We start from the raw sequence: 12395 nt of genomic DNA on the forward strand, positions 1-12395 counted from the left end.
TTTCTTTCGAAGGATTTAAATATTCCACGATATTCTAATTTCGCTTGAAATGATGTGAAGTACAATGATTTCCGATAAAATAATAAAACGATGGATTTTGGAATCATTAAAATCAAAAATTATTAACTAAATTCCAATTAGATCACTGTTATTTCGCCATCGATTTAGGCTTCAAAATCACAATTTTTTATTGGAGAATTATCAAAATTGAACGATATCGACAAAAATTTCATTTTATATATTATAGATATTTAAAGAGAACTTGAAATATTCTTGAAAACTGGATCACTATTATCTGTTATTATCTATTATCGATTTAGATTTAAAAATTACAATTTAAAATTATAAAAATAAAAAATTGATCTTTTCGTGTAAGATTCAGTTTGAATTTTATTTTAATTATATTCCAAAATATTTTCAATTGAATCGATCTGCCATCGATTTTAAATACCTGTATAATTTCATTATCAGAGAATTAAAATCCAAAATTCAATTATTTACAACATATATAAGAACAAATATTATCTACTGTTAAACTCGAAAATTACAATTTAAAATTATGAAAAATCGTGGACGATATTCGACGAATTTTGAATAAACACAAGAGTTGATCGGATCGCGGCCGCATCACAATAATAACAATTCGTGTTGCGCGGGTAAATTAAGAGGCAAGGGCTTGGATCTAATCTAATAGACTGACAAATTTCGTTAGAACGCGCTCAACGCTACAACCCACTTGCGTCGCTAAATTACGCAGCATTCGTAGAATAGAAGAATCAAGGCCGGACGAGCTGCATTAGAATCATTATTATTACCATAGTTAATGCTAATCGCCGTTTTTCTTCGAGGGCGAATGGCCTTTTATTCGTAACGCCATTTTACAAATATGCGATCAAATTTATATGTTCGTATAGTATAGATGGATCAATTTAATGTTCCTTTCATTGGACAAGCGAAGAAACTTTTGTATTTATATTTTATTTACTTCGTATCGTATTTGTTTATAACGAAAGATTATCTTTCGAATAGTAGAGGGCCTCGTATCGTTTGTTTCTCCTCGATCGAGAGATATCGCGGGTTTAATTATATAAGTAATATCTATATTCCAGAAATATTAATTTATTCCCCAATTCTTTATTCTCGCTCACGTTGCGCCGTGTATTGTAAATCTTTCGCGTGATATTGGATGCAATACCGTGTAATTTGCAATTTATTCTGGCGACAGTTCTTCTCCACGCAAAAGTTGTATATAATCTCGTGTGCAAACACGTTCGAAACACATTCGTAATTTATCTATAAATTTTAATTGATCATATCTACACAGATACTTGATCAGTGTAGTAAAAATAATTTAGTTATATTTGCACAACGTATTATATTCGATCTTACATATAATAATAATAATAATAATCAAATATGTGAAAAAGGGAACATTTAAAATTATCTAAATCAATAATTATCCAGAAATTAATTTAACGAAGAATTTATATTTATGAGAAATAAATATCCAATAATTCGGATATTGTCAAATCGTTAAGAGAATGATTGAAACCGGTCACTTCCGGTCAGCCATATCGCATACCTCTATCCTCCTTCCACGATCATTGTCAACGTTAGTCTGGTTCAGACTGTACCTCGACTTAGAAGACGTTGATGAGGTCTATATGAAAGATGGGTCAGGGTCATGCACAATGCATCGTGTACACACTACGACAAAACTTCAAACCAATACGAATCTCACCCGTACTCATTCGCGGCAATGCGTTCGCGCGCTTTCGAAGATAACTGGCATTCGATCAAAATTCTCCAATATCTTTCCAACACGTTTTATCTTAGATCGAGATCGTATCAATTGTGCCGTGATACGTAATCAGAGACATTTTATCCAAATACGTATTTCTTTCATCGATATTTCTCTTTATAAATATCGTAATTCGAAGGAAATTTAAAGGAGAAAGTTTTATCGATCTCACATATATATATATAGAATTGCAGTTATTATTTACATCAAAAATTAAAAATATCAGTTAGCACAATTCATATTATTTGGTAAAAAGTAGAAAGAAATGTTTACTTTCGAAAGCAACTCTGGAAAAGTTTTATTCTGCCGGATCATATATCCTTACTGTCCTTGAGTATACGTAGTGTTGTTTACATCGAAAAAAAGTTCCGCGGGGCGGCGCTGAGGGGCAAGAGGAGTCGTTCTTCGTTAGTCCTTCGCCTATTCCCACTTCGAACGGTTTGTTGACAATCCTTCAAAGTACGAAATATTAGTTGATACTGAATTGAAAATAATTCTCCTACAAGAATTTCTCCTTCCTTTCTCCTTCTCTCCCCTTGTTATAACGAGTCGATCCTGGTGGAGGACGGAGCAGCAGACGATCGTGATTTTTCTTTATTTACGGAGGAGAGGTAAGACAGGGCACTTAATCCTCCTGGTAATGCCAAAGCGCATCCTCCAGGAGCGTGCCTAAGGATGCGATCGATAGAGACGTCCTGACGTCACGGAAACGTCGTGGAATTCATTACGGATGGGCTCTCGTTTCTCTCAGGCTTAAAAATTAAAAGGCTCTCAAACAGAAACTCCCTTTTTTTTTACTTTTCGAGCTCGCGGCTTTGTAATCCTTTGACTAGGCGGAAGGCGCTCTGCGCTCCGTCCTCGTCGACCCCTGGAATCCGGGATGGAAGTCTGAAAACAAGTCTTATCCCCCCTTATCACCTCTCCTCCCCTCATCAGCAGGACGAATCGGTTGGAACCAATCGACCGATTTAATTTTTTCTTTTTTCTTTTTTTTTAGTTTTGTACGAAAGACAATTGTGGAACCCTTCTCTCTCTCTCTCTCTCTCTCTCTCTCTCTCTCTCTCTCTCTCTCTCTCTCTCCCTCTCTCTCTCTGCGAGTATTACGATATTCGTGCGACGAAATTTCGAACAGATCATTTATTTTTCTTATTTTCGTTCCACGAAGAAGGTTCATTGACACCATTCTCGGTTGTTTGTTAAGTTTTTCCTCGCGGATAATAATGTTTAACGATGCTTGATATTGATAAAAAAAAAAAAAATGTAATAAGATAATTATTAAGACCAGAAGTTAGTCAGATTTATTCATGATTTATTCAATTACACATAATTCTATCGTCGATATCAGTTTGGCGCGATGCTCGATTTTCGAGGAACTCTTACAAAAGGAGGAACGTATATTTTTACGATTTAATATATATATACGTACCTGTTTGTTCTCATATCAAATGTTTCGATCAAATGTTTCCGTCTCGTCGAGTATTATACTCTGTTTGCCGTAGATTTAAGGAAGCGATTTTCCTTAGAAATCGATTTTTTTTTTTTTTTTTTTTTTACGTTTCCGCGACAACGATTTCAATGATCAAAGAGACGGCATAAAACGAGCAAAAGAATTTAATAAAAATTCGTATTTTATTTACAAATATATATGCATAACGCTGTACAATCGTGCAAATATTTTTATCCCAGTCTGGGATTTAATTGGGGAAAAAAAAAAAAAAAAATAAAAATAAAAAAACATTATCAAAAATATTTGTCGATATTTTACTTTCGAATCATGGTCGGCTGTCTTTATTATATATTTCATTTCAAGTTTACCAAAGATTTATCCCTGCGCGAATTCGATAAATACCATCGTCAAATACGGAAATTTTTCGCTCCGTCTCTTAATTTACATAACAAAGAATAACACGTAAAATTGTTATCTAAAAAACGTTATAAACGATCGGTTAAAAAACGATCGTATCTCGGTTTACAGATTTCCGTTCATTTCCTTCTTCTTCTCGCCGTCGGCAGTTTCTCGTGGCGTCTCGTCCTCTTTAATAAATTCGCGACGCCTGTCGCACTCTTGGGCGCCGTAAAGATCCAAATTCTTCCCGAGATAACAAACCGCTGCATCGAACAACACTCCTATTATCGAGAATCCTAAAAAAAACAGTGTGCCGTGATACAATAAGGCTAAGTGATGTCGGATGGAAATTAAATATAACGTGGATTAATCGTGTCTCGAATATAAAAAATCGGGGAGGGGGGGGGGAAGGAAGAGAATCTAATTTCCTTCTATTTCAGGGGAATATCATTCAACTGAAAATGATCGTTTATCGTTTCCACCGTATCTAACGTTGTTAAGATTCCAAAGATTTACAATTGGATCAAAATCGAACGTGTACGATTACGTACGTGGGTACAAGTTGTAATTTACACCGTAAAAGTAATATACGTGTATTTTGTAAAGTCTCGTATAGATAAGATAAAAAATTTTTATCCATTTACCAACAATCGAATCTATCATTGTGTTGTTAATTTATATTTTTATAGAAAAAAATTTACATTACAAAATTTACATACGGAAAAACAAGCGACAATTTAATATAAATATTATGAAGGAAAAGGGTGAGTGTGAAATGTGTACGTATATATATATATACCTACGGAAGGTATCGGTAGATTGAGAATGCCGCTTATTTACGTAGCCTGTTAATGCGATCGATTAAACAAGAGATAAAAAAATGTAAAAAAAAAAAAAAAAAAGTGTTTTAAAAATGGAAACAAAACTCGGTAAATTTCCATTAGCTTGAAACAAATATGTATACAATTTAAAAAAAATGAGAAAATTAAATGATAATGCTAATGAAGGAGTATAATACAGAAATTTTATCAGGATGTGTTGGTTATTACATAATTATTATTATATTGTGCAAATTTAGATATTAAGATAATTTATAAAATTGTTGTTGTCTTTTTCTCTGATGATAAATACCTAATGATAAAGTTTAACAATTATATCTTACATATACGTCAATATATACTATTTAAAAATAGATTTTTATCGCGAGATAATATCTCTCGTTATTATGCGTCAAAATGTTTCAATTAAATCATACCATTAGAATGAATTCTGTCTATTAAGTTTGAAATTCGCGCGCGTGCAAAGATATAATTGATTAAAATTTTTCTTAAATATATCAATTAATTAATTATTGATGCAAAAATAATAGTATTTTAAATATCAGAATTAACCTATAATCGGCATAATTTGATTTTTTAAACTTTAATTTTTTATAGGAACAGATACTTACCTGCAGAGGTTATGTTGACTAAATATCGAAAGTTCCTTCCATGATGGAACCAGCAATTTCCCCTAGTCCCGCAGGATTCTTCCCAGATCAAGCAAGTCGAGTCAATAATGGCGCCATAAATGATCGGACCCGGTATCAAAGCGAACAACGAGATAATCATCAAAGTAATACCCTGAGCGAAGCTCTTGTCCTTCTTTTCGACGCTACGATAATTAACCAAAACGTTGCCAATCTTTCCAGAACACGCTAACGTTTGTATGATACAGGTGAGAACCATGAACAGAAGGTAAGGGCGACTGCAATCGTTGGTACAAGGGCCAGCTCTGACTTTGTCGAAGATCATCGAGTGTGGATCGCTAATGAAGATCGATTGATCCCTCGAGTCGCCATCTGTCGTGTAACCGAAGTGATTTTCTAAATTGAACGTGGATAAAGGAAGGCAACTACAGTTGCCGAACTCTTTGTCGTTGATTATCGTTCGACAACCAGCATGGCAGGCGGAATAAAACGTTATCTTGGACGCCACGTGACAAACAGGAGAATATTTAACACCGTCGCAATTGCAATCTATATTGCAATTTGATGTCAAATTCATTCTGCAATGAAAATTTCATTAAATTGGATTTTACTCGGTGAGCGAAGAATTTTTTTTATTAATGAAAATGAATAATTTTACGAATGTATACTTATTTGAAAATGTTGAAATGAGAAACGTAACGTACTCACTGCATAGTTTCTAAATTGAGACCTTCGAACCCGATATCGGAACAACCGAGAAATATAAAGAGTATCTGACCGGCAACGAAACAAATGCCGACGAATACATTCCATGCTAACAATGGTCTTGGACCAGGTTTAAATTTGCTAATTATTAATCCGGAGAGTAAAAATCCTAGTACCATACCCACGAGTGATATAGGACCTTAAAGTATACATTTATAATTTATAATTGTCGTCCAATTTTCGATATCAAACAAATTATACATTTATGGTATAATTTTTTTAAATTATAATTTTCTTTTTTTCTAATGACACACCTGCGATTACAGTGCCACCAGCTGCAGAGGTACTGTATTGAACCTCGAGATATTTTGCCAAAAATGTTATGTATGCCGATGCACCTAACACGTAAAACACTCCGCTCAGATTATTGAAAGTCAACAGCCAATTCGTCAGTAACCTCTTCATCGCGTTTGGAAATTCACGCATAGTTGGAATATACTCTGTTTCCAAAGACTTTCTCGGTTCCATCGGTTTCATGTATTGTTCCTGCACGGTCAAATGCAGTTTCAAGGGGATACTACCGTCCTGAAAAATGAAGAGAAAAAAAAAAAAAAATACAATGATCGAATCCATTTGAATTCTAAGTATATAAATTTTTGTACATATTAACGATTATTATTATTTTTTTTTTTTTTTTATTTACTTTTTACCTTTTTCACAGTTTCGAGTGCAGTGTCTTTTTCTGTCGGTAACTTTCGCGGAAACATGGCTATTAGTGTAGCAAACATGCCCATAGTGACACCTAGAATAATCCAACCGAGCCACCACGCACCTAACCATCGTGGATCCTTCTTTGTGATCACAGGATGTAAACTGGGATCTATGTACAAACTGAGACAACCGTAACCTAGTAAAAATCCTATTGCTGGTCCGACTGTTCTCAGAGCAAAGGTAAAACCTGGGTAAAAATTAGAAAATTAGAAAAGAAAAGGAACCAATCTCTTAATTTATCCTTATATTTAATTCTTAAATCATTAATGAAATAATAATAATAGATATAGATATTTACCTAAAAGCATAGGAGTATTCTTCTTCTTTGTATTGTCATCCAGGTACGTTTGACCAAGACCGTAATACAAAGTGGTACCAATTCCAAGGATAAATTGGGAGAGGAAGACCAAGAGTCGAGGTAGAATGCTGACATCCAACAGTGTCTCCTCGTCGCAATGATCCGGTTTCACGACTCGTGGACAAATGGCCAAATCTTGAGGAACTGTGGTGGCGTTCAGCAAAGTTTGATCGAGATATTCCTTGGTCAGCGCCAAAGCGTCTCGTCCCGGTCCGTATAGAAAGTGTGGAAGAGCAAGGACGAGGCACGAGAGGGCGCTGAGACCGACACCGATCGCGATCCATCTTGGACGGTGACCAGACCCTCCATAATAGGTTAATATCAAAGACAAGATTTGCGAGATTTCGTTCCCGGAGAGGATCAATCCTATAATAAAATTTAATTGCAACAGATTTATTCAATAATTGTTATGAATTTAAATCATTGTTTCTTTGTTTCTATCAAAAAAATTATATCAAAATCGAAACGAGTTGTTAACAAAAATGGATTTTATATTTTACGAGGATAGAAAATCAATTTTTTGAAAATTAATTATATTATTTTATTGAAATATAATTTTCACGATATTATTAAATATCTTTAAAATTACAGATATTTGGATTGTTGTATATATCGAAATCAATCATTTTTTCGATAAGAGATTTAAAAAAAAAAAAAAAGAAAGAAAGAACGCTCGACGATGCGTTCGAAAAATAATAAAAATTCAACGAAGGAGGAACTTATTGTTTGTACCACAATTGAATTTCAATGGATACGATCGATCGAATCGGTGTCACAATGCCGACCTCGCAAAACCGCGAAGTCTTTGGATGAATATGGCAACATATTTGTGTGCGTAAGTGTTGTATCGATTTCTCACGCAGTTATTCTAATTAATGTTCATCCAATTGTATATACACGACGATGCAAATAATGTTTCAATCGGTGCGCCAGTTTGATAATCAGGGTGAGAAACGTGTACGCAAACAGAGAGAGTTTATCATAATTTTCGAGGTACAAGAACGAGAGAATTAGAGAAATTATATTTCACACACGAAATTAAATATTTAAACAAAGGAAATTTTATTAAGAGATTTATCGATGATCGATAAATTATTCTACTCTAGATAGAATGTGCAAGAAAAAGGTAAAAATTTTTTTTATGTTATTGTGAACGATCTACTCCTAATTTTTATTAGTTTAAATTTCATTAAATCTTATTTAAATTGAAAAACATTGATTCATCTTTGTAGAAGAACCATTACATTGTACAACGTATAACACATTCATGTGTCTTTACAGTACGTGTCCAGCTAACGACAGATTTCTCACTTCTATGATTGCGACACTCTACTTACCTACTAGACGAGCGCACACGAACAAACGATCTTTGGTCGGGTGTGTACGTACATGTGCGAATGCAAGTCCAAGTAAGTACTTTAATACGACTAGATTCGTATAACACGGCTGTTCGGTATCAGTGATAAGAGCAATCACGGTGAAAATAAGAATCGCGAAATACTCGAGCGAAATACTATTCATATTTTACAATCGTATCATTCATTTATTTATTTGTTTATTTATTTATTTTTATTTAAAATCAATGGTCCATTTATTTTACTTTGCGAGTAACAATATTGTGGAAAAAAGTAATGTATAGTTCGATTATCTACTATCATTATTGCACAAGATATGCAATCAAATGATAGAGAAATAATAATAATAATCTAAATGATAGAAGGCTTCGCTTTGAAATTAAATATTATTTCCAGGAACGGAGGTAAAGGAACGAGGCGCAGAATTCTTACCAGTTGTACGACTAGGTATTTTGAATCTTTTTTCCAAAGTCGTGAGGGTGACAACGATGTAAATAAAGGCCATTGCCTGCACGGTGCCGAGGAGGCCGTACACCGCTATGAAATTTTTCGGGGTGGCACGATCACGTAGCCATCGGGGATAAATCCCACAAATTCCACAACCTTGGCTCATCCCTCCGACTGCACTGCAACATTCATAATCCTTTCAGGATCAAACTTTTCTATAGAATAAAAAAGAAATTCTTTTCTATCTAGGGATCACTAGGATCTAGGAAGAAAGAGAAAGTTCTTTCTTTTTATCTAGGGATCATTAGGATTCTTCATAAGTTCTTCAGAATCAAACCTGAACCAAATCAAATCTTTCTAGGAAAAAAAAAAATTATTCTTTTTCATCTAGGGATCACTAGGATTTAGGAACAAAGAAAAATTCTTCTTTATCTGGAAATATAAATTTTCTGTAAATTTTAAAACATTCTAGATACACTCAAGATACTTTGGTACGATGATTCATATACGTTTGCTTGAAAATTAAAATAGATAATTTTTTTTCTCTCTACGAAAGAAAAAAAAAATGGAAATCTTATAATTTGATACGTTTAAAAAATTTTGAATAGAGGAAAATTATATATCATAAAATACGTAATCAAAGTGATTTGCAAATTCACAGAATTATCAGATGTAATTATAAATATATACAAGTATAAAAATGAGAAGCTAACAAGGTCATGATTACAATAATTGCATTAATTTCTCTATAAAATCTTCACATATCTTCTTCATGCGATTTCTTCGGTAAGCGATAAATATGTTATCTATATCGTTATAAACTATTTAATTGTTTTGTTATTAGTCTATTTCCTTCTATCTCATTGTTTCTTTCTCATTTTTGTAGATGTACATTTTCGTTGTAATATTAACTTCTGGTTCAGAATTCAGGAATTCAGAATTTTAATATATGTCCATTATAATTTGTATTACCTTTTTAAAAATATTATATAAATAAAAAAAGAGGAAGAGAATTGGTTTATTATCAATCTCTTCACGAGTCGTCCAACTTTATTAATACAAATCCAATCCATTAAATTATCTAATTGATAACAAAAATGAGGGGAAGGATTAAGATAACACAGATGAAAAATAAGCTACACGTGAAAAGTAACTTTCTTACGTCTATCTTATAACATTTAACATGTACAAATATATATAATATCCGAAAAACTTTGAATCGACGAGATCCTCTTTTCTCGTCGTGATTTCATGGATAAACGTGGACGAACATAAATATTAATCACCTTTTATAAACGGTACTTTCAATGCGAGAAATCGCATCACGTGTGATGGGTTTGCGATGCACGTGTTTCTGAAATTCCAAAACGTAATAATAAAATATATTCGTTCCCACTCTATCGATACGTACGCCATACGATATTATCTACGATCGATAATTCGTAAAATGACAAAAAAAAGAAGAGATTTCGTTTCATCGCTAAATGTCTAAATGTCTAAAAGTCAAACGACGTAATGGATTTATTTACCAACGATTTCCTTGGTAATTGTCGAGTATATACCACGGGCACCTGAGATGATTACGCAATTGCAATTTAACTGGGTATAGATTTCGTTGTGACGCTCGGAGACTGCATTAATACGGAGTTCCAGCCGATTGTTACTTCCGCCTCGTCGTGCTACGAGAAGCACGCGAAGAATCGCGGGCCTGAACTTTATAATGGAGTGTTACGTGGTGAAAAGGAATCGAAAATAGGCAAAGTTAAGGACGGAAATCAAAATTTCAAGATCAAAAAAATATTTCGTTAAAAGCAACACTTTACGTTTTCTCATTTCTTTCGATTTTGCGAAAATTACAAAATTTCGAAATAATTTCGAAAATCGAAAAGTAGAAATGAAAGAAATAATTTTTTCTTTACGTAAATTCGATTAATTTATATAAATGTGTGTATATTATATATATATATATATATATATATATATATATATATATATATGTAACGAGATATAGATGTAGATGAGATTTGTAATACGAATCCTTTTCGTTGGATGTTACGCGAAAGCAGGAACGTGTGTTATTGGTTTGAAAGTCAAATGTTATTACGGCCGACACATGTGCACGAGATAAAACCGTAGGTGCACGAGAAACCGGTAAATAATTGTCAACAGTGGTGTATGTATGTCGGGGAAAAGAAACATCTTCCATAATGATAATAATAATAATAATAGTCGCTTGTAACAGTGGCACGCGAACGTATACAAAAGCCGTCGATACTTTCAAAATAATTATACACGTGAGTGTATAATTGGCTCGATCAATTCGAAATGATTTTACTCGAGGCTATTTCTGCATTGATAAAATGAATACGTACGATAATGAATCGTTAAATTAATACATTTCTGACGAGGAGATAAAAACCATTTGAAACTATTTAATAATTAATAATATATTTCTTCATTTGAAATATATTATAAATCTAGCATTTCGATAAAATTATATTTTTCACTTCATCGATAATCCATCGATTCGAGGAACGTTCTAAAAAAAAAAAAAAAAAAAGCTAACAAGTTGCGTATTTAAAAAAAAAAAAAAAAAAAAAAAAAAAGGGAGAAAGATAAAGAAGTGAAATGAATGCATTCGATATGCAATAAAAAAGCGCATGATTATTCGTAACGATTTGATTAACGATAACGTTTGATTAACGCGTTCGCGTGATTAATTTACAACGCGAAAAGAAAAAAAAAACGTGTGCAAGAAACGGGCGATCCTAATGGAAACATTAGCACTTGTGACAAGTATGCGGCGCAAAGTGTGCAAAGAGGAAGAAGCGAAGACACGCGAGAATTCTATTAGTCTCACCTTGACCTTAGGCCACGTGCTTCCGCATGGACTCAGGAAGGACTTCCAGGTCGCGAGTCCTGTCTGGATCGCGATCCTCGAGAGTCTTCCCTTTCTCGTCACTTCCCTCGTTTGACGGAGTAACTTGACGGGGGAAAAAAAAAAAGTCACCGAGCGCTATGAGCGCTCTAGTTTACGCGAATAAACGCGGGGTAACTGAGGCTCGGTCTTGTGTCAATGGCAATGCTCCCCTACTATTTCTCTATCATAAACGAATGATAAGCGGGGAGAGCTCATTCAGCGGACCCATTATCAATGAAGCGGCGGTGCTGACATCTAATCACCTCTACTTACCCACGGTCACCGGCCGCCACCGATTCCAAAGGTATTCTAGAACACCGATTGGTTGCGGTCCGTGCTAAGTCTCTGCAATCATCTCAATCGTTCAAGTAGAACATTTTATTTATTTATTTTTTTTTTCTTTGGCGTAAGAGGTATAAAGTGCATTTTTCACGATGTAAACATATAATATTTTAATTCTAAGGGAGTATTATATACGAATGTCTTCGTATATTGAAATTCATCAGTTGAAAGAAGATTTTTCTACTTTGTCGAAGAGCGACAAATGTACGAAGATCCATCAGAACGAAGCCAAATCGTAGAGTTAGTTATTTTGCCGAAAGGCAGAGTCGGTTATTTTTACTCGGTCTCCGACTTGGAGGGCGGTTTTCCCTTTGCTCGTTTTTTGCAGACCGCCGCGATGCTCGGCGTCCAATTCCACAAGGCCATTAAGATTATCTTTAGC

The 12395-nt window shown here is 34.0% G+C and overlaps 1 protein-coding gene and 1 long non-coding RNA gene across 5 annotated transcripts; one reads left to right on the plus strand and one right to left on the minus strand.

Moving 5' to 3' along the window:
• Window positions 1-3073: 3073 nt before the first annotated feature.
• Window positions 3074-11824, minus strand: LOC409649 (solute carrier organic anion transporter family member 5A1). Of its 3 annotated transcripts, none has more exons than XM_016914573.2 (8): window positions 10038-10089; window positions 8737-8925; window positions 6890-7315; window positions 6531-6778; window positions 6135-6405; window positions 5824-6019; window positions 5098-5693; window positions 3074-3943 (listed from the first exon to the last, which is right to left on the minus strand). In XM_016914573.2, the coding sequence occupies exons 1-8, from the start codon at window positions 10072-10074 to the stop codon at window positions 3771-3773; spliced, it is 2136 nt and encodes a 711-aa protein (XP_016770062.1). In that variant the 5' UTR covers window positions 10075-10089; the 3' UTR covers window positions 3074-3770. The 3 variants fall into 3 exon arrangements, with proteins under 3 accessions (XP_016770062.1, XP_006566274.1, XP_006566273.1); XM_006566211.3 differs by lacking the exon at window positions 10038-10089 and adding an exon at window positions 11612-11824 and having other exon boundaries at window positions 3077-3943; XM_006566210.3 differs by lacking the exon at window positions 10038-10089 and adding an exon at window positions 11612-11824 and having other exon boundaries at window positions 3077-3943; window positions 8737-8930.
• Window positions 7336-10031, plus strand: LOC102654892. 2 transcript variants are annotated; one of them, XR_410532.3, is made up of 4 exons: window positions 7336-7784; window positions 7883-8075; window positions 8231-8358; window positions 8701-10031. It is a non-coding gene; the product is annotated as an uncharacterized LOC102654892 (long non-coding RNA). The 2 variants fall into 2 exon arrangements; XR_410531.3 differs by having other exon boundaries at window positions 7337-8075.
• Window positions 11825-12395: the final 571 nt, after the last annotated feature.

Source organism: Apis mellifera, linkage group LG10 (assembly GCF_003254395.2).
Source record: "Apis mellifera strain DH4 linkage group LG10, Amel_HAv3.1, whole genome shotgun sequence".
In the NCBI taxonomy this organism is placed as follows: Eukaryota; Metazoa; Arthropoda; class Insecta; order Hymenoptera; family Apidae; genus Apis; species Apis mellifera.

Excerpts from the sequence above, each read along its gene's own strand:
- LOC409649 (XM_016914573.2), bottom strand. The coding sequence starts at position 10,074 with ATGCGATTTCTCGCATTGAAAGTACCGTTTATAAAAG. Across the intron at positions 8,926-10,037 it reads GAAAGTACCGTTTATAAAAG|TCGGAGGGATGAGCCAAGGT; the intron begins GTGATTAATATT and ends GTTGCAGTGCAG. Across the intron at positions 5,694-5,823 it reads CTCAATTTAGAAACTATGCA|AATGAATTTGACATCAAATT; the intron begins GTGAGTACGTTA and ends TTTTCATTGCAG.